Here is a 22,330-nt window from a genome sequence, read left to right as displayed (position 1 = left end):
CCCATTCCATTGCCAGACTTTGTTTCCTGGTTCACAAAACATGAGACACCAGTTGCCATGCACTCCCAACACAGCTGCACCACCACACCCCCCCACCCTCCCCCCAACGTCTTTCCCCCCCACACCCTCCCTTCTGAATGCTCCCCCTACACTCTCCCCCCACATCCTCCCCCCCACACCCTCCCTCCACACCATCCTCCCCATACCCTCCCCCCAACACCCTCCCCTCCACACCCTCCCCTCCACATCCTCCTCCTCCATATCCTCCCTTCTAAGGCGGACTATAGCTCCTCAAACCTAGCGCCTAAATGTATCCTTTAAGTTGTCTCTGCTAAAGGCCTGTCACAGTGACAGAAAAAGAAAGTAGCAGCTGCAGTCCTGGGCTGTGACAGAAATGTCTGCGTGCTGAAGAAGCTGTGGGGCACAGGAGCTGCTGCAAAGCTAGAGAGGCATGGGCACTAGCTTAATGAATTGCCGGCTCATTAATAAATATGTTCGCTCTGGGTGGTGGTGGTGCACGCCTTTAATCCAGCAGGGGCAGGCGGGTCTCTGAGTTCAAGGCCAGTCTGCTCCCACAGAGTGACCACATCAGCCAGAACTACAGAGACCCCCTGCCTTTAAATAAATAAATATGGTCATTTTATGTCAGTTTTTTTTCCAATTATCTAACCTTGTATACTGCAGGGGCATGGAAAACAAACATCCCAAACATGGGAACCTTGGAGTACCAAGACTGACGGGGAATGAAGTGGGTTTTCCAAATCCCAGAGAGGGGGAGATTCTTCAGTTAAAGGCTTTCATGGCCAAGACGCAGAATTTTTAATTGCATACTTTTAATTAATAAGTGTGTGAAAGTGTGGTGGGAAGAAAGAAGAGTCTGTGAATCTAGCCAGCCTGGTGGTGCGTCCGAACGGACTACAACAGCGAGCCGCTGTCTCTTTAGAAAGCAAAAGTGAAACATGGAAGCTTCTGAAAATTCCACACAGGTCTGGGGAGATGGCTCAGCCTTGAAAAACACGGGCTGCTCCTCCAGAGAAAACAGGCTCAACTCCCAATTCCTACGTGCTTCTCACAGCCATCTGGAACTTCAGTCCCAGTGGGTGCAAGACCCTCTTCTGGCCTATGTGGTCTATAGACACACGTAAAGGCAAAACAGCTATATACAGAAAATAAATTAATTAAAAAATCCAACCGCTCAGACTGGAGCGATGGCGCACCAGTTAGGAGCACTCACGGTTCTTGCTGAGGACCCAGGTTCAGTTCCCAGCACTCATCTGGTGACTCACCATTTGTAACTCCAGTCCCAGGGGCTCCCACACCCTCTTTGGCTTCCGTGGACACCAGGCACATGTATGGTACACAGACGTATTCAGGTAAAACACTATTCACATAAAATAAAAATAGGGGCTGGAGAGATGGCTCAGCAGTTAATGAGCCCTGGCTGCTCTTCCAGAGGACCCGGGTTCAATCCCCAGCACCCACATGGCAGCTCATGACTGTCTGTAACTCCAGCTCCAGGGGCTGGCACAGACATACATGCAGGCAAAACACCAATGCACATAAAATAAATATTTTTTAAATATCAACCATCTTAAGTCCAGAATTAGGTAGCTACGGGACTGGTTAGCTCAGCCTCTAAAGAGTTGAGGCTCTTACCTAACTACTAGACAATTCTCTCAGATGCTAGTTCATGGCCACAATATGGCTATTGCTACATGACTGCCCAAAAGCGGAAAGGGCATTTCCTTTCCCGTGATTCTTGTTGTAGGGTGGATACCAGTCTCGTAGTGTCTGCGGATTTGCTTTGCATCTCATTCTCTAAAGTTTGGTTTCCTGTCTGTTCCCTGTTGGCAAAGAAAACTGGAACATACCTCAACATTCTTTCTGACCCACGGGAGCCTGACTTTGCCAAGACAGTGGTGGGATCGTGGGTGGCTTACCTGTGCAGAGTAAGAAATGTCTCAAAATCTATCTCTCCCCTGCCCACAGGTCGGAGGGACCTTGGCCCCTAAACCCCCCACAAGCCAGTGTACCTTCAGGAAACAAGAATGGAGAACCTGAGACTAGAGGAACCAGAGAAGAGGACGCCGCTCCAGGGGGAGCCCAGCCGTCAGACTCCTGCTCAGGGAGCAGAGACACAGATGAAGGTCAGTCCCCAGGTGTCCAGCCTGCTGCCAGGCCCATGGTCAGTGAGGCCGAGCCTCATCCCTGCTCTCAAGGGCCGAAACATCCACACCACTGTCAGCCTCCAGACAAACCCCACCCTGCTGTTCAGGCTGGTTTCCAGCCCCTGAAAGGTTCGTCTTCTGGTGTCTTCCCAAGAACCCGACACTGGGGAATCTAGCATGCCGAGGACTGGTTCTCTGTCCTTTACACCCAGGCTCAGAGCCCTGCCACCTACCCTGCCTTCAGCATCAGGACAACGCAGATGAGTGACGGGGAGGAATCAAGGGAGGGACATACACTGTCAATATTGGGAACATTGTCATGAGAAGTCCCCATAGTAGCTCTAGACATAGTAGTCCCAACCAGACAGTGGAGCCCTAAGAACTCATGGGGAAGCCAGGTAGGGGAAATAGGTGTCCAGAGCCTATGTCAACAGGCTTCCCAGGTCTCCTATGAGGTCTTATTTTGTTTTTAAATACTACTTCAACTAGGGAAGTCTGAAAGTGTCCCGTCAGTCAGCACAAACTGCTCAGACTAAAAGGAAAGTGTGGAATCTCAGAAGAGCCCATAGATCTGGAGCCACCCTAAGGCCTGGCCTGCTCCCCTTTCCCTGAGATCAGTCACACTCAGAAGGCATAACTTCCCTGGCTCAGCCCATATCCTAGCCCCCAAGCACAGAACTGGAAGATTGGCCCTCATCTGAGTTCATTTTGGCCATACACTCACTGACTCCCACATTGTCTTCTGAGGGGTCCCAGCTCTTCCAGAACCTTCACTGTGGCTAGAGAGGACCGCCTCTGATTGGCACAGCCTGACGGGTACCCAGAGCTGGAGTAGACAGGGGTCAGGGTCTCTAGGAGACTTTGGTATGCTCCTGAGGATGACGGCTTTGCCTGGGCTATAGGACAGAGCAGCCACTTCGGTCAGGATGGAGTTCATCAAAGCTATTGGGGACCACAGGCCATATACTGGACACCTCCCACAACCCCCCATACTGAGAGCTGAGAGTCTTTCTGACCTGATGCTAACACCTGGAAAAACCCTTATCCAGTTCCCTAATCCAGGTCACATGTCCTGAAGTGAAACTGATGCTCAATCCTGACACCACAGATGCATCCTCATGTGTCGCCTGAGGGAACAGAAGACAGCAGGGCTGTATCTCAGGGATTCCCATGCAATCTCCCAGGGCTCTGGGCCAGGAACGGGAAGGGGAAAGTTTCACCCATGACTCACCTCATACATGTTCCTGGGGAGGGCTGGATGGTCCTCACATTGGGTTTCCAGTTCCTAGAGGATGTGTCTCCCCAGCAGAGGATGAGCAGCTGTTCCGCTCCGTGGAAGGCCAGACCGCCTCTGAGGACGAAGAAGAAAGTTGGCAGGAACAGTCCAGGCCCCCACAGGCCCATGCTGAGGTATCTCTGGTGCAGCCCTCAGGCTGTGAGAGTAGGTAAGTGGCTGGATAGCTCTGGCCTGGCAGTGGAGACCAAAAGCACAGACACCCCCCCCCCCCCCCGCCGCCCCAAGAAGGCAGCTTCGCCTTGTAGGGCCCTTCACACCGCTTCAACATGAGACGCTGACAGTTAGAGAGTACAGCCATCCTCGGCCCCTGGCAGCCCCACCTGGGAGCTCAAAAGTGGAAAACCCCCAAGTGCAAGGTGAAATAAGAAGACCATGGAGAACCTAGCCTGTGGGCGGATTCAGTCCCCACCAGCCATGACTCCCTGGATCCCTGGCCCAGGGCCTGTTCTATTCCTGTCACTTTGCAGGTTTCCTCACTTCCTCCAACACAATTCATAGTCCTCCTCCCTCCCCAGCCTGGCTCTGAGCTGCTGCTTTCTCAGCTACCCACAGGTGTTGCCCTTGTACCATCTCAGGGGACGATAAAAATGAGCTCAGTGCCCATGGGTAATTCAAAAACTTGCCTGGTTTTTCTGGGCCTCAGTCTCCTTGTCTCAAAGATGGGTCGGTAACACTGTCTTCAAGGACATGGGGTCAGGATGTAAGATGCTCTCCGGGACAGCAAGATTAGTACACTGTAAAGTGCTGTGGCTTTCAGGGGTGGATATATCACCCATTCTTCATGTCCAAGCAATGTAGATGGTGTGAGAAGGGTCCAGGAAGAAACAGAGGCTTTGGGATGTGCTGGAGAGCCTAGGGAGTCCATTGACTGGGGCAGGCTGGGTGAGGAGGATGGGAGGATGTTAGCCGAGTTTAGCGAACACCTCCGGGGAGGCCCTCTGAGAAGCCAAGGAGCCCCAGAAGATGCTGAGCAGACAGGTCCCATGCCAGCATCTGCTTGCAAGGCTGGAGCATGGGGACAACAGGTCCCCGCAGTGCTGGCTTCTCCTCCCCTGCAGGTATGATGAACAGACAGCTGAGAAGCTCAAGATTCCCTTTGGCCGCTGTGATGGTGCTGACCACGTCCATAACCTAGAGCTGGAGACCCATGTCACCAGGCTCGGGGAACAACTGCAGACCCTCGGCTGCAGTGGAAAGACCCTGGGGACACCGGAGGAGGAGGTCAGCATGGCCCTAAGGTCCCAGGTCTTACAGCTGGAGGGACTTGCATCCCCATAGCCCACTCACAGAGCTGTGAACAGGACGCAGGAGATGTGGTCTCCTCTCGTTTCGCTTTGTGGGAACTTTTGCCTGCCAGTTACAGAATGCCATCCCAGATTAGCTTGGTTACAAAGCAGACGCTTGCAAGAACTGATGGGGACAGCTACATGGGCTGCCGGCACCACTGTTCAGAGGCATAAACATGGTTGTCTTCTGTCTGTGTTTCCCTGGAACCTCAGCTTGAGTCACAGCCTGAGAAACCTAGACATTGTCAAAGATGGAGCTTTAACAACTTAGTTTAACGATCTCAATTGGCTCTATTTGTGATTCTGGAACCAGGCAATACGTCAGCCCAAACCAAGCAGCGAGTGTCTAATGCATATAGGACTAGGCGTATTCCTGTGAGGAAGAATGGGTAACAGGAAATGCCAGGTTCCTACAGTTCGTGTGTTTGGTAAGGATTAAGCTAGACACACTATCATTCCAGGCCCATTGGGGAAGTCACCCCTGATTTCTCCAGGGACACATGACAGCCTGGTCTCCATGTCAGTGTGGAACTCTGCCCTAAGGATCTCCACCCTGCACTCTGGGCCCCAGGGGAGAAGCTGAGTCCTGAGCAGTAGAAAGTCGGGAGGCAGAGCAGGGCCCCACAGCGCATGCTGGAACCGGCTGCCTGGTTTCAGTGCCAGCTCTAGTACCCGTGTGACCTTCTGTGCCTTGATTTCCACATCTGTAACAGTGCCACTATGTGTGCGTCAAGTGGGTACATGTAGGTAGTGAGCTCCTGACAGCTCAGCCCTGGCTGTCACTGTCTGGTGAAGACCCCCCAATTCCCAGGATTCCAGGTTGATCTGCTAAGTTTCCGGCTGCGTCTCTATTCTCACTGCAGTGCAGCTCCCTGAGACGCTGGTCCTAATACCCAGGATCTCCCGGGAGAGAGCTGCTGGGCTTGGGAAGGACCACCGTGAGATAGGAACTGGCTGTCAGGATGCACCCAAGGAGAGGCACAGCTGTCGCTTTTCTTAGTAAACTTCAAGGTGACAGAGCAGAAAGGCTCCAGAAGGGGCGTCCTCTAGTCCTGCCTGCAGTGGGCGGAAGCACAGGGTCTTTTGTACTCCTGCCCGAGGCCAGAGGGAACCCTGAGCACCCTGTACCCAGAGGTGCCTGTCACATGACACATGACATGCCTGACTCAGAGGGTGAGCGGCAGACATTCTCTCTGTTGTCAGCCCTGGGATCCTGGTAGCAGAAAGGCGGGCAGATGCTTGGAATGTCCTTTCAGCCGGAGCCCCAGGACAAGATGGGATGGAACGATCCCCTAGCCTGCAGTGCGTTCCTTCTGTGTAAGCCAGTCAAGCGGACTGCTACTGTTGCCACCAATGCAGATATATCAGAAAGAAGAGAAACCAAAAGATAGAAAAGAGAGAATGGAATTGTTAGACTAGAGAACTATGCGTGTCTGCTCACCGTACAGTTTGGGACAGGCACTTAGCTCCTCGGGCCTCAGGGTGGTTTATCTGCAGGAGGCAATCTCTGCAGGAGGCCAGCAAACCTTGCTAGGAAGCTATGAACACCCCTCCGGGGGACGCAGGTGCAGGGAACACACCAGACCCTTTATCCCAGGCAGAACCACGGCAGACCATGGAGACGACCGAGCATCTGAGGCTGGAGCTGCAGATGGTGGAGACAGAGCGGGTGCGCCTGTCGCTGCTCGAGGAGAAGCTGGTGGATGTGCTACTGCTCCTGCAGAGGCTCCGGGACCTGGTGGGGCTCTGGGGGGTCCCGAAGGGAAAGGGGGTCCAGAGTGAGCTGGGGGACCCAGAAGAAGGTGATGGTGAGAAGGGCCAAGGAGAGTCCATAAGGGACCCGAGGGTGACACTGTGGAGCCAAGGGAGGCTGGGAGGCTGAGGGAGCCTGTATGGCACCCCTAGGGCTCTGGTTTCCTCGGTCAGCAGGGGCTCCTCCACTGACACATACAGAATGGTGGCTCAGAGAAGCCACCTAGAGAAGAGAATATTCCAGATGGTTTTAGGAGTCTGATGTAACTGAAATTAAAGCCCAGCACTGGCTAGCGAGATGACTGGGTAAGCTGTGTGCTACCTAAGCTTGGCAAGCTGACTTCCATCTCTAGCACCGTTGAAAAAGTGGGAGAAGAAAGCCAGGCACATAATGTTGCCCTCTGACCTCCACACATGTGTCATGGCATACATGCCCACACATACGCATACACATGCAATAATAATAAATAAATTTTAAAGGCCAAAGGAGGATAACCAAGAAAGAATTTAAACTAACATCTCTTTTAAGCATGGCTGCAGGGCTGGGGAGACGGCTCTGTAGTCAAGAGCCCATACTGTGGGTTCCAGGACAGCCAGGGCTATGTAGAGAGACTTTGTCTCCAACAAGCAAAAACAACAAATGAGCACCCACTGCTGTCAAGGAGCTCCAGGGTTCAATTCCCAGCACCCACATGGCAGCTCACAGCCAACTGTAACTCCAGTCCCAAGGGATGCAACATCTTCTTTAACCTCTGCAGTGGCCCAGCATACACATGATCACAGACATACACACAAGCAAAGCACCATACGCATAAAATTAAACAAAATAGTTTAAAAATAAACATGGCTACAAATTATTAAAGAATAGCAGACTTGGCACAGTGGTGCCTATAATCTCAGCACTGGAGAAACTGAGGCAGGAAGATTGCTACAAGTTTGAGTCCAGCCTGGCACATTCTACCTCAAAAAAATTTTTTGGTTGCTTTTGCTTGTTTGTTTATTTGTTTGATGTTGTTGTTGTTGGGACCAAATTTCTCTTTGTAACAGCCCTGGCTGTTCTGGAACTAGCCTTGTAGACCAGGCTGGCCTCAAACTCACAGAGATCCTCCTGCCTCTGCCTCCCAAGTGCTGGGATTAAAGGCGTGCGCCACCACCATACAACTGGCATACACTTTTAATCCCAGCACTTGGGAGGCAGAGACAGGTGGACCTCTGAGATTTCATTTTTGCTGTTTGTCAGGCTGCTGGGAACATGGGCTACCCAGGTCAGGCCGGGTATTGCATAGCTGGGCAGACAAAGAGCTGGGGATGAGCTGGAGACCAGCTGAGGCCCAGCCCAGCCCTAGAAGCAGTGAGGTGTGTCTCTTTGTTTGGGTTTGTTGGTTTTTGAGTCAGGATCTCACTGCGTACCCCGTACCCCAGGCTAGCCTGGAAATCTTGGTCCTGTGTCCACCTCCTGGGTGCTAGAATTACAGGTGTGGCCTCTTTCTTTTTGGTTCTTCCTTTCTACACTGTCTCCCCATTGCTTAGATGCTCATAATAAACAACGTGTTCTGGGGTTCAGATGAGAAAATGCTTGAGAGTACTTAACCACCATCTTCCCCAGGGGCGTGTGCCCTGGTCTTTGGTGGAATGGAGCCTGCAGACTGCTCCACCCCTACCCATTGAGAGTCTCTGAGAAGCCAGTGTGGCCAGCCTCAGGGGTGGGAGGCAGCGGGGGAGTACAGGAGAGGAAGACAATATGAGGGGACAGGAAGGGGGATGGGGCAGGAGGGGATAAAGAGGAACATGGAGAGGGGATGTGGGACCAGCCCCAAGGAGCTTCATGGAAGCTTCCAGAAGTCTCTATACTCTACCTCCTAAGTGGAACACAACCTGATCCAGCCCCTCTTTGTCTCTCTTGAAGAATATATCAAAAAGAGCCCTGGGGAAGATTTTGCTGAATGCCCTGGACCGGAGCCCCTCACAGGGTAGGCAAGGGTGGCAAGGGTGCCTGGCAGAGAAGGGCTGGCAGCTGTGGGGCATCTGGACCAAAACTCCAGCACTGTTCTGAATTCTGTTCTGCAGAACAGCCCTTGTCCCCGCCCCACCAAAACAGACTCCAGACCAGAACCGAGCCGCAGAGACCACAGGCAACTATGACCACCCGAAGCCAGCATGGGCCCAGCAGACAAGGGTGGGGTTGCCTGCTGGCAAGTCAGACTGTACTGTTCCCTGAGCTAACTATGGGCCAGGACTGAGGCAGCGCCTCTGTACCGTAAAGCCCCCAGCTCTGACAGCTGACCTATCAGAGAGGAGTTACCCCACCACATAGTCAAGAACTACCCAGTCAAGTGCCTGGAATTCGCCTAACGCTCCAGGCCCTGTGGCCCCTGATGATCAGGCAAAGATGAGGGCAGCAGAATTTCGCCAGCTGTGTCCCCTGCAGCTGACCCTGCCTCACAGGGTCACAGAGAGACCCACAGTGGCCTTCATTTGCTCGCAGGATCTTAGAACAGCCCATCATCAGTGGAGACAAGGCGTATGAGGTTACAGCAGTTCTGGCCTTTCTAAGGTTGCATCCCTTTAATAGAGTTCCTCATGTGAGGACCCCAACCATAAAGTTATTTTGTGGCTACTTCATAAATCTAATTTTGCTATTGTTATGAGTCGTAATGTAAATATCTGATATGCAGGCTATCTGATACGTGACCCTTGTGAAAAGGTTGTTCAGCCCCCAGGGGTCATGGCCCATGCATTGAGAACCACTGGTCTAGGTGTTAAGGAACATAAGGAGTAGGCCTGGGCAGGGCGGGCAGTGGTACGGGGCAGTGGCAGGCAAGCCACATGGAAGAGAGAAGTGACTGTGGACAGATAAGGAAATCTACCCTTTTGTTTCTCTCCAGAGGGTACACGTGGCACCTTGGCCATCCTGGACACCTTGCACCAAGCCTTGGTTGGCTGTGAACTCCTGCAAAGAAACCCCTCAACGCCAGCATCCACAGCTCCTGCGCACACGAACCCCTTCCCCATCTCCTGCTGAGCTCGCTGGCAGCCCTGCCTTGGACCGCCATGTTCATCCTAACCATCATCAGACCAGCCTTGACCACAACCAGACTTGCCTCCCTGGTCAACCTGACGACTATGGGACTAGCTTTGGCGGTCACTGGACCAACCTTCACAGACAGACTGACTGTCATCACTGTGGCCTCCTCAGTCATCCCAAGCGCCATCAGTGCAGCCTCCATGGTCCGCCTGACCGCTGTTGGACTGTCTTCTACTGTCTGAATGCTTGCCACAAATGGTCTGACTGTTGTCACTTCTGCAGAGCTCTGGCAGCCAAGGCTCCTTCCAAAACTGGGTGTGGCAGCTGCTGCTTCCTTGTAGTAATATGGAGCGCGGCGGCGGGGCTGCGTCCAACACCCCAGCTGCCTGCTCCGGCTAGCTTATGCCCCGAAATAATTACACAGACACTGTATTCATTTAATCACTGCTCTGGCCCATTCCTATCTAGCCTCTTCTAGGCTAATTCTCACATCCCGATCAACCCATCTCTAATCATCTGTGAGCACCGGTCTTACCGGGAAGATTCTAGCCTAAGTCCATCCTGGGTCGGAGCTGGGGCATGGCATCTCTCTGAAGTGTCTGCTCCGGAGAGGAGAGCTGCGGAGTCTGACCTCACTTCCTCTTCCTCCCAGCCTTCCCTTCTGTTTACTCCACCCACCTAAGGGTGGGCCTATCAAATGGGCCTAGCAGTTTCTTTATTGCTTAAACAATGAAATCAACAGATTGATATATGACACTCCCACATCACTTCCTGGGGCCTCTCACAGTCTCACAGAACCCCCACACTGAATCCCTGCAGGTGCTAGATCAGCCTGTACCTGAGGCTGTTGCCCTTACGCTGGGCACAGTACACACATAGTACATCGAAAATCTCTGCCCTGCTTGCTCCAGCTGATTGCCCGGTTTTTTGACCTGCTCGGGAAGGGCCAGTTCTGCACCTTGCTCAGGCTACACATGTGTTAGAACTTCGTGTGGACAGATGTGCAAGGAGGCACTCCAGGGCCCAGGTAATGGGAACCCACACTTTGGCAAGTCTAACTTTGTGAGCTCTGCTATGACCTCCCAGGAAAGACAGAAGAAAATCATGGAATGCTTCTGGGGGACGAGGCACATGACCAGCGTGGGATACAACTAGCACACCCTGGGTTTTATTTTTCTGTGTTTCTGCTGCCAGGGATGCCCCAGCACTGCAAGAGCTCCCCCACCAAGCACACCCTTTCTGTTCTTTTCAACAAGCTGCCCTTTTGCTGGAGTATGGCAGGCACAGGTTTCATCAGAACCTTGACAAACTGAGAGAAGGAACATTCCTGCAGCCAGATCCCCCAGCTGGCCTGTCCCAGCCAAGTGAGAGGAAACCAGAGCAGAGTTCAGGCCGACCGAAACAGCCGCGATCACAGGTGCTGTGTTTAGCTCTGTTGTTTTACACAGGCTCATGGAGAGAAGGAACCAGGAAGGCTTTGCTATTGCGGGGCCTGGGAAGCTTTGCTGCCCAGGAAGCAGCACGGTTATTGAAAGTGGACTTGGGTTAGTTGTAGAGGGGTATTGTGGACGTTGAGACAAATACTAGGAAAAGAAGGAGGGGGCAGTGATACACTAGAAAAAGAGAGAGTGATATTATAGAAAATACTTAATCAAAACCACAAATGGCAGACTAAGGAGCCAAAGACAGAACAAAAGTTATTAAACATAAACAGTTATGTAAGACATCAACCCCCCCCCCCGTCAGCATCACCCCTAAACAGTAGTGATCTCATTACAATAGCCAAAATATCGGAATTCTCAGACTAAACGACAAGATGTCTACAAGGAAGTCGGAGAGATAGCTCAATAGATAAGAGCACTTATTGCTCTTGCAGAAGACCTGGGTTCAATTCCCAGCACCCACAGGACCACTCCCAACTTTCTATAACTCCTGTTCCAAATAATCTAATTGCCCTCTTTTGACTCTGTGGGCACACATGTGGTACACAAACATACACTCTGGCACAAACATAAAAAATAAATAAACTTTTAAAAAAGAAATCCACTTTAGATATAGACACGTGGGTTAAAATGGAGGGGTACAGGCAAATACTACTGTGCCAACAGTAATCCAGCAGAATTCAAGGCAAGGAAAAGCACTGGGGGAGAAAAGGGTATCACATGATGTCAGAGGGGTCAGCTCACAAGGAAAATAATGTGTGTGCCTAGCAACAGCCACAAACTACCTGAGACAAAAATTAATACAAATGCATAGTGATGCGCGCCTTTAACCATAGCACTCAGAAGACAGACACAGATAGATCCCTGAGTTTGAGGCCAGCCTGATCTACATAGATCTCGTCTCAAAAATACATATTAACAGAGCTTCAGGAAACAGATGAGTCCACTACTGTAGTTGCAGACTTCAACATACTTCCATAAGAAATGGACACACCCCGCATGTATGGCATCAGTAAAGCTGAACACAGCAGAGCCAACAACCAGATGGGTTCAACACCACAGACTGCTCATCCCACACTGGCACAAATGCATCCTCTTCAAGCTCAGACAGCAGCCTTCACATTCCGGCTACAAACCTTCTCAGCCAATCAAACTATGGAAGCCATGCAACTCTCTCAAGAGACAGCAAAATTAACTCGTAACAGAAAGACAGCTTGGAAATCCATCAATGCCTAAAGATTGAATAGCATATTTCTACATTAAAAACATATCAAAGAAGAATTTTCTGGAGTGATTTTAAAACCCTTTTGGCTAAATGAAAATGGAAACATACCGCATCAGAACGAATGGGAAACAAGAAGAGCGGAGCTCAGAGGGAGAGCACGGCAGGGGAGTGAGCACATCAGCAAAGTCAATGCTCCGCACCTCAGGAAGCTTCAGATAAAGAGCAGATTGTAAGGCCAACTTGATAAGTGCATCCCAATTTGAGCTATAGAATCAATTCGGAGTATACAGATGAAAAGAATAAAGATTAAAGCAGAAATCAGACTCAAAATAGCATATCAGAAAAGAAAATCAACAACGTCAAAGCTGGTTCTTGGGAAAAATTACAGAAGTGGTTAATAAAGGCATCTTGCAGGGGCTGGAGAGATGGCTCAGTGGTTAGGAGCATTGGACACTCTCTCAGAGGACCCAGGTTCAATTCCCAGCACCCGCACGGCAGTTCACAGCTGTCTGTAACTCCAATTCCAGGGGATCTGGCGCCAATGCACACAAAATTAATTATTTAAAAAGTTTTAAATATTTATTTTTTTACAAATAAACTTCTCTCCAGGCTAATCAAAGAAAAAACAAAAGAGACACCTTATTAATACCAGCGGCGAAGGAGGAATGTCATTACAGGACAGATCTCAACAGAACTAAAGGAGTTAAGTGTGACTGTAAATGAGCCTTGTGAGCCAATGAAAGGGACCCATTCCTTGAAAAACACATAAAAGCCACACATGAAGAAACAGACAATCTGATAGGTATTAGATAATACAGTTAACAATTAACAAAACAAAAATAACAGGCCCGGGACAAGCTCTCCGGCACATTCTACGCTGACCTGTAAGAAAAGGGCTGTACAAATCATCTAGTCTCTTCCAGAAAACAGGAGCAGGCCTTCTTTGCAGCCCCTCTGTAAGCCCAGGATTGTCATCACACCAGCAAATATCTCAAACAAAGAAGAGCAAAATGCCTCCTAAGTACGGGGCAAAAAATATTCAGCAAAATATGAGCAAGTCACAGGCAACAGTGTGAGCTGGAGACAAGCATTTGCCTTCACACGGGACCTGCTTCAATCTCCAGCACAAAAAGAAAAAAGAAAAAACAAGAATTGCTCACCTTACCCCAGTGGAACAAGCACACTGTTGTATAGGAAAGAGGCTGGAGCCCATGGCCGCTTTCATGTCCTTACAGACAGCGGTGCTGATCCGCCCTTCTTGGGCCTTCAGAGCTTGCTGGATTGAAGCCTGTCATCTTTTCCCTCACCCAGGGCACAGAGTCCCTGAACATGGATGGGACCTGAGCACAGGCCTGATGCTCCCAGCCAAGGACAAAGTTCAGGGTGAGGTGACCCCAGAATCTTCCCTGGATGCAGACTGCGGTCAGGACCAGCGCAGCAGCTGTGAGTGGCAGAAAACAGTGTGCTTCACCTCACATCCACACCCCAGTGACAAGAACCCTACCTACTTCCAGGCGGCTCAACAGCAGAGCCCAGCATGCCTGAGCAAGGCCGGACTCCGCCCACTTGATCAGCCCAAGGACCTTCACAGAGCGCAAGGCCTGAGATGCTCTGACGGGGAAGTGGAAAGGAAGCTGCTGCCCAGGGAGAGGGATGTTGTACAGCCACAGGGCCCTTGGCCACCACGTCTCCAGAGAGCAGCTGTCATGGAAACCTCAGTGTCAACTTGTGTCAAAAGTAGTATATGTGAAGGCGTCCACGCAAACAGACCCTCCCCTGACACTGAACCCAAAAATTGGTTTAAAAAAACAAAAAGTCAGTTGGTAGATACTGAGCCTCAGAACCCTAACCCAAAGTTCCCTTTACTTCCTGTGAGTCCTGGGGATCGCTGTGCACCAACTAACTCCTCGGTCTGAGGCTCAATAAAACTGCTGTCTTCTTTTTTTATTGAAAAAAGTTTAAATAGGCCCTTTAATTCTTAATCCATATTAACAAGGTTTTCCATGTATGTATGGTAATGTAACTTATATCCAAAGATTAATTCATATTTTTTCAATTATTTTACAAACCATGTATTGCTAAGAACATTCCAGGCCTGAGGCGTGGTAAGTGAGTAGGTAGGAATCTCTGTGTAGTCATCAGATGACAAAGTTCGGAAGCAGGGGAAATTCAGTAACTATACTCTATTTGCACACTTTTGTTTCTATATTGGTACAATAAATAATACCAGACAATGACTGTAGAAAGTCTACAAAGATGCAAAATCGATACTAATAACACCAAAATAATGACCTTTATATATAATCTGATACATATCAACTTCAATTCAATAACTTAGAAAAATAAAGCTAGTGTTTCCTATTTTTTCATGCACAAAAGCAAAGTAATGGTTGGAGCGTATGCAATTTATACTAACTATATCTTAGAAAAGAAGATAAAAAATTTTTAATCCTTTTCAATGCAATCTGTAAATACATTAACTTAAGCTCGTTGCATTATTTTATAGTAACATTGTATAAATTAACTTTATCAGGTAGACAAAGTTCTGTTAAGTAGTCTAAAATTCTTTTTCCATGTGAAAATCTAGGATTTCTTTGAAAACAGTTTTAGACCATGTATTCTGATCATGCATTCTCCCCCCTCAACTCCTCCCAGATCCTTCCTCCCCAGCCTACTCCACACCTTCTTTCTTTCTCTCTTTAAAAAAATAATCAAATAAAACAAAAAATAACAAAATCAAGAAATACAAACCCATGAAAATATGCAAGCAAAAGACCAGTATAACATAAAAATGCCCAAACAAGGCAATCTGAGATTAAAACATCGGCAGAAATACCACTGAGTCTGCCTTTTTCTGGCCATCTACTGCTGGGCATGGGGCTATTCTGAAGTGTGCTTAATATCCCAGTGAGACTCCACTGGAGACAACTGAATTTTTCCTTTGCAATCAGGTGTTAATTGAAGATAACTTCTTGGTTAGGCGTGGGAACTCACGTCCACTTCCCCCTCTCAGAGCTGGGCCCCCATCTGAAAACTGTTGTCTTCTTGTAGAGACCCTGTAATTATTTGATCTCAGCGCTAGGTACTGTCCTAGGTTCTGTCCCAGCGGCGAGAGAGGAAAGGACTCTCTTCTTGACGTGTCACAGAGCCTTTGGCACGCTTGCTCCGGGATGAAACTCTTCACTCCTGAAGGTGAGCAAGTTGGTGGTTTGAAGGAAATAGCTCTCATAGGGCGTGCACTATTAGGTGTGACTTTGTTGGAGAAAGTGATCGTCATGGAGGTGGGCTTTGAGGTCTCACATGTGCAAGCCACGCCCAGTATGACACACAGTTGCCTCCTCTGCCTGCGGATCCAGATGTGGAATCTCAGCTCCTTCCCCAGCATCTTGTCTGCCTGCACACTGCCATGTCCTACCACGATGATGATGGACTAAACCTCTGAAACTGTAGCCAGTCCCAATGAAATACTTTCCTTTAGAAGAGTTGCCGTGGTCGTGGTGTCTCTTCACAGCAATAGAAACCCTAACTAAGACAGCAAGAGTCACAGGTAGAAGCCATATCTACAAGGAGAATGTGGTGGGGACACAGACTCAGTCACAAAGCATGGTGGTAACTTCCTTGCTGGTACACGATTAGTTCTAACTGGTCTTAATAATAAAAACCCAGAGCCAGATATCAGGGGAAATGCTGAAAGATCAGAGAGACAAAGGACTAAGCCACAGCCAACTTTTACCTCGCTAACTCCTCGGCTGGAAAAAAAAAGCCAAGCTCCTGTCTCCTCCCTCTCTGCCCAGCCATATCACTTCTTGTCTGTCTGTCTGTCTGTCTGTCTGTCTGTACAGCCCTCCAGACCTCTATTGTTAATTAGTGGTTAGCTCAGCCCTCTGATCCTCAGGCAAGCTTTATTTCTGAGAGCCCAAACAAAATATCACCACACCTTGGTATCTCTTGGCCACTGTGTCCTGAGGACATCCAGGCAGCCCTGCCCAGAGGGCCTTGAGCCCTCCCAGTCTGCCACTGCCCAGCAAGGAATGGAGAACTCTAGCCATTAGCTCGGGCACACATCTTTGAAGCAATTCCACCAGCCCCGATCAAACCTTTCAGTGGTGACAACCCCAGCCCTGCTGTGATCCTGACTGCAACGTCTAGAACCTTCAAGCTAAGACAAGCATTTCTGACCTACAGAAACCAATAAAAACCGACAAACGTTGCTATGACGCTGCTGCTGTGGACGGTGTGTTAGAGCTGTAGATAACAAACACATTTCCTGTGGCAGGCGCGGTGGGGAGGGAGACCTGACAGTCAGCCCTAGGCCAGTTAAAAGTGTAAAGCCAGCTGACAGGCACTCGTAAGCAAAAAGATGCTGGGAGAGGAGGGATGTTTGCGCATGCCTGCTTGGGCTGATGCTCCTCATCCACATTAGACACAATGCACCCTGGCCAAAGGCTGAGCAGGGATAGGGTTAGGATGCAGGGCACAGGCAACGGGGGGGGGGGGGGGTAATAGAAGAGGGGACCACGTGTGTGCTGAGACTCCGGGTGCCTGCCCCATGCGTACCCAGTGCCCTACCACTTAGAAAACATAACTCAAAGATGAATTTGTTTCAAATTTAAAAAAAAATTACCCGGAACTTGAGACACCCAGTGTAGAGGCCTTGAATGGAAAGGCAAGAGCAACATACTGGCTAGCTGGGTGAGGAGCAGGGCCAGGAGCATGGTGATTCCACACCAGCTCGGGAAAGCTTGACACACAAGTGTCTGAGAACAGATGTCCTGTCTTCCCCCTTCTTTTCCTTTTCTAGAAGTCCTTCTCTGGAATTTTGGAATGTACTAAGTGTCTGTAACTTGTTACAAATGTTTTCTTGGAAATTCTAACCCATGTCCTTCTCTCACCTTCTGGCAGAAATACTCCACTGACCTTAAATTGCTTCCCTCCCCATACTCCCAGCTAAGAGAAGGTAATTCTACTCTGTCGCCACTAGGTGGGGACACACTCACGTTTCCAGCTGGGTGTAGCCTGAGGCAGGAGTTCAAGTGCAACCCGGGAGGGACCTGGGACACCTGCCATTCCTTTTTATTTTCTTAGAATCTGCTTGATTTTTAAACTTATACAGTATAAGATTGTAAATTTATATATTTTACTGTTTTGTTTCTTTGAGATGGGGCTTGCTTTGTAATCCAGGTGCCCTCCGATTCCCGATCCTCCTGCCTCAATTTTCTGAGTCCTGTGGATTATAGGTGTATCTACTAGGACAGTTTCCTATGAATTGAACACATTCCCTATGGAGAAAGACAGGCTTGTGAGACTCACGCAGGCAAGAAATGTACGACTCTAAGAGACTAGTGTGTTTGTGACTGAGTCTCACTGTGTAGGCCACGGTGGCCTCGAACTCACAGAGGTCCACCTGTCTCTGCTTGCCAACTGCTGGGATCACTTGCCCCGCTTTCTAGAAACAGCAAACTGTTAGGGAAGGACACGGGCCAGCCCAGAGGAGATTCCCAGGACTTGGCTTGGCTTATCCTGCAGAGCAGCCCTTGAGGTGTGCGTGCGGAGTGCTCCAGGGCTGAGCCTTCATGAGTCCTCTCCAGATAAAACTGCTTTTGATTCCTTTCTGGCTGTGCTGGACACCTTAGTGCCAACTTGACCCAAGCTGCAGCCTCCTGGAAGGAGCAAACTTCAACTGAGAAAACATCTCTGTAAGATCTGGCTGTCTCTTAATTAGTAGTTGGTGGGGGAGGGCCCCCGTTGTGGGTGGAACCACCCATGAGCTGGTAATTCTGGGTTCTTTAAGAAAAAAGACTGAGCAAGCCATAATGAGCAAGCCAGTAAGCAGCACCCCTCCATGGCCTCTGCATCAGCTCCTGCCTCCAGGTTCCTGCCCTATTTGGGTTCCTGTTCTTGTTGTAGGGTATTATTATTTTAAGATGTCTTACACTTGTTTATACTGTGGAACATTTGTTTTAATGCTGCAAAGACATGTTGCATTTCTTATTATTTATTTATTTATTTTGTATACAGTATTCTCAGTACTCTGCCTGCAGGCCAGAAGAGGGCACCAGACCTCATTACAGATGGTTGTGAGCCACCATGTGGTTGCTGGGAATTGAATCCAGGACCTCTGGAAGAGCAGGCGGTGCTCTTAACCACTGAGCCATCTCTCCAGCCCATGTGTTGCATTTGTTTAACTCTGTGAAGTCTAAAACACCTGATTTTGGTCTAATAAAGAGCTGACACCCAGTAGCTAGGCAGGAGAAAGGACAGGCGCAGCTGCAGCAGAGAAGATAAATAAAAGGAGAAAAAGAGAAAAAAAAAGATCAAGGAGCGAGAGAAGGAAGAGGACTCAAGGGGCCAGCCACCCAGCTACACAGCCAGCCACAGAGTAAGAAGTAAAGAGAGGTATTCAGAAATAGAGAAAGGTAAAAAGCCCAGAGGGAAAAGAAAGACAGGATAACTTAAGAAAAGCTGGCAAGAAACAAGCCAAGCTAAGGCCAGACATTCATAAGTAAGAATAAATCTCTGGGTATGTGTGATTATTTGGGAGCTGGGTAGTGCCCCCCCCAGAAAGAGTAAAGAGTAAAAACAACCAACTACATGTCGTGATTCCCTTCAATGATGAGCAATACTGTGCAAGTGTGAGCCAAATAAACCCTTTCTTCCCCAACTTGCTTTTTGGTCATGGAACTTCATCACAGCAATAGAAGCCCTAAGACATTGCTCCTGTAATTCCTCATCCATACACCTGTTAGGAACATGAATAAAAACTTGTCGGCTCACAAAAATGGACTTTGGTACAATTATTACTTTAGTCTATCAAGGGTTCCTTTCTGGGCAGGGTAGGTGTGTGTGTGTGTCCCCATTCCTGTACAAATGGAGGTCAGAAGTATGTTTGGAATTGTCCCCCACCACGTGACACTTTGTTTTGTGGTTAGGTCTCTATTGAGCCTGACACTTGAGCTAGGCTGCCTGGCCAGCAAGCTCCTGGACTCTGCCTATCTCGGCCCCTCACCCCCAGCCCTGGTTTACAGGTACAGTTGCTAATGCCTGGCTTTTGTATGGCTTCTAGATTTGAACCCTGGTCCTCTTGTGTCCACAGAAGTACTCTTGCCTCCTGAGCCTCCTCTCGGTCCTATAATCTGTTGTGTTTCTCTTTCCAACCAAGTTGGCAAGTCTTACCACCACAAAGCCTGCAGAGCCCCACCGTCTGGAATGGACAGGTCATCTGGATCTCCAAAGAAAGTATCTGAACTGAACCAAACCGTGGAGCAAATGTGCCTAGCAAATGCTGCAGGGCCTTCACCCAACTGCACAGCACACCTTCTTGTCAGCGCATGGCCTTTCCCCCAATAGACTATGTGTTCAGGTACCATCAAGAAGTTTTCAGGTTTTTTGTTTTGGTTTGGTTTGGTATTTTTTGGTGTTTTTTTTTTAATTTTATTTTATTGTTGTTGTTTAGTTTGGTTTTTTGAGGCAGGGTTTCTCTGTGTATCCCTAGCTATGCTGGTACTCACTCCGTATACCAAGCTGGCCTTGAACTCACAAGATCTGACTGCCTCTGCCTCCCACATGCTGAGATTAAAGTCATGCACCACCACCGCCTGGCGAAGTCTTAAAAGCTGAATCATATCATGTATAGTCTCAAACCACAAATCAACAAAAAAGTTAAGATATATGGATATTGAACACTATGATTGTTAGGATTCAGGCATTATGCTAGTCCCTGTCACCTGGAAGGATGCACTCAGGCAGAACCCTGACCAACCCAGGGTCCTACGGCTGGCTGCTTCTTCTGTATGCAGGTGCAAAATGTCCCTTTAAGAGACAAGCTCCACCCATTCCAGCTCTCTTCCCACTCTTCTTCTGATGAGGCAAGCATGTCTCTCTGTCTCTCTTTCTCTCTTCTCTCTCCCCTCACTCTCCTCCCTTCTCCAGTAAACTTCCTTCCCTTGTAAACTGTCTGATGGTGGGTTTGCCCCCTGCCATGGGATCAGTGGCCCCACCTAGCACAGCATACCATTACAATGATCCTAAACGATGGAAAAAAAGTTTAAAGAAAAAAATGTTATATCTAAAATAAATGCAAAGGCTAACACAGTACCTCAAAACCTAGGGAGCGGAGCGAAAACAACTATATAGAGTGTGTAATGACAAAGGTCGCATTAACAAAGGTCTCGAACAATCTAGCAGTGTATGTCAGGGCTCAGGAAAGCAAGAAAAGGCTGGACCCAAAATCAGTAGAGGAAAGAAGAGATAATGATCAGAGCAGAAATAAATAGAATCAAAACTAAAAGAAAAATTAAAAGGTCATTAAAACAAATGATTGAATTTTTTGTTTGTTTGTTTTATGCTACGTTTTGTGTTATATTTTGTTTTGTTTTTTAGAGACAGGGTTTCTCTGGATAGCCCTGGCTGTCCCGGAACTTACTTTGTAGACCAGGATGGCCTCAAACTCACAGAGGTCTGCCTGCCTCTACCTCCCAAGTGCTGGGATTAAAGGCATGTGCCACCACACCTGGAAAATTGGTTTCTTAAATATAAATAAAATTGAAAAACCTGGATACAGAATAACCAAGAGAAAATGAAAACTATTAAATCAGAGGTGAAAATGGAGACCTCATGATCAGTACCACAGAAGCGCAAAGGGTCACCTAAGACTGCGGAGATTGCTGTAAAGCCTACCCCGGAGAAATGGATAAACTCCTGAACACACAGCACCACCAAACGAAGCCAAGGAGAAACAAACAGAGCCTCCAAGCCGATCAACAATAAGTAACGAAAGCAAAATAGGACTCAAAATCTCCCATCTAAAGCTTCTAGGAAACATTTAAACAAGATTCATTGCAGTTCTTTCAGTTAAGGTATTCCCAAAACAGGGACCGAAGAGATGATGACTCAGAGCTGGCTGCTTTTCCAAAGGTCCTGAGTTCAATTCCCAGCAACCACATGGTGGCTCACAACCACCTGTAATAAGATCTGGTGCCCTCTTCTGGCCTGCAGGGACACATGAAGGCAGAATATTATATTCATAATAAATAAATCTTAAAAAAAAAGACAGTCCCAAAATAATCAGGCAGCAGTGGTAAACACCTTTAATCCCAGCACTGGTGGGGGGGGGGGCGGAACAGGAGGCTCTATGTGAGTTCAAGGCCAGCCTGTTCTACAGAGCTAGTTTCAGGACAATCAGGACTAAGCAGAGACCCCTGACCTGGCACTGCTCATAACCAACAAGTATTCTAAAAGGGTGTTTGAAGGAGTTGTTGTGATCTAAGTGGGGTTCTCTAGAGGAACAGCCAATAGGAAGGATGGATAGATAGATAGATAGATAGATAGATAGATAGATAGATAGATAGATAGATAGATAGATAGATGATAGGATGGATAGATAAAATAGATAATTGATATGATGGATGGATGATAGATAACATAGATGATAGATAATATATAAGATAGATGATAGATAGGGAGATAGATGATGGACAGACAGATAATACAGAGAGAGAGAGAGAGAGAGAGAGAGAGAGAGAGAGAGAGAGAGAGAGAGAGAGAGAGAATTCATTAAATCAGCTTACTCTGGAATAATAACAACAGTTGACTCACACCTGAAAAACTGAGAACCCCATAGCTGCTCAGTCTACAGAGCTGGGGACCTCAGCAGTCCCAACCTGGCACCAAAACCCTGAATGGCTTCTGAAGAACCAAGGGTCCTCAGTGGAGAATGAAGACATGGTAGCACAAGACTTTTATCACAGCACTTGGGAGGCCAAGGCAGACAGATTTCTGAGTTTGAGGCCAGCCTGGCAATTTACAGAGTGAGTTCCAGGTCAGCCAGAGCTGCTTAGTGAGACTTTTTCTTAAAAAATAAAAATAAAAACCTGAGTCCTCAATGGCAGTCTGGTGAAGTTGATTCAAATATCAGTGGAGGAATGAACAACAGCCGCAACAGAGAAAACCAACCCAGCATCCAAACAACGGCCAAGCAAGCAGAAGACAACTGCTCTCCCTCTGCCTTGCCCCTTTCTATGTGAGCTGCTATCGGACGGTGCCACCACACTTGGGGTGAGCCTTTCCACATCATTAAAACAACTCCTCAACGCAGGCTTCCTACTCTGGTGATTCTAATTAGCGGCATCAACACAAA

The 22,330-nt window shown here is 48.6% G+C and overlaps 1 protein-coding gene across 2 annotated transcripts in view; it reads left to right on the top strand.

Moving 5' to 3' along the window:
• Nucleotides 1-16,405, top strand: part of Efcc1 (EF-hand and coiled-coil domain containing 1) — a 42,304-nt gene extending 25,899 nt beyond the window's left edge. The window contains exons 3-8 of one of the 2 annotated variants that reach the window (XM_075983574.1): nucleotides 1,990-2,147; nucleotides 3,478-3,613; nucleotides 4,524-4,686; nucleotides 6,349-6,489; nucleotides 8,410-8,473; nucleotides 9,389-16,405. In XM_075983574.1, the coding sequence (XP_075839689.1) occupies nucleotides 1,990-2,147; nucleotides 3,478-3,613; nucleotides 4,524-4,686; nucleotides 6,349-6,489; nucleotides 8,410-8,473; nucleotides 9,389-9,525 (799 nt within the window). In that variant the 3' untranslated portion in view covers nucleotides 9,526-16,405. Of the gene's footprint in view, nucleotides 1-1,989; nucleotides 2,148-3,474; nucleotides 3,614-4,523; nucleotides 4,687-6,348; nucleotides 6,490-8,409; nucleotides 8,474-9,388 lie in introns of both variants that reach the window. The other variant, XM_075983573.1, reaches the window with a different exon arrangement.
• Nucleotides 16,406-22,330: the final 5,925 nt, after the last annotated feature.

Source organism: Microtus pennsylvanicus, chromosome 8, assembly GCF_037038515.1.
Source record: "Microtus pennsylvanicus isolate mMicPen1 chromosome 8, mMicPen1.hap1, whole genome shotgun sequence".
NCBI lineage: Eukaryota > Metazoa > Chordata > Mammalia > Rodentia > Cricetidae > Microtus > Microtus pennsylvanicus.
Note: the sequence above shows the minus strand (reverse complement) of the source record. Positions and strands in the feature narration are given on the sequence as shown.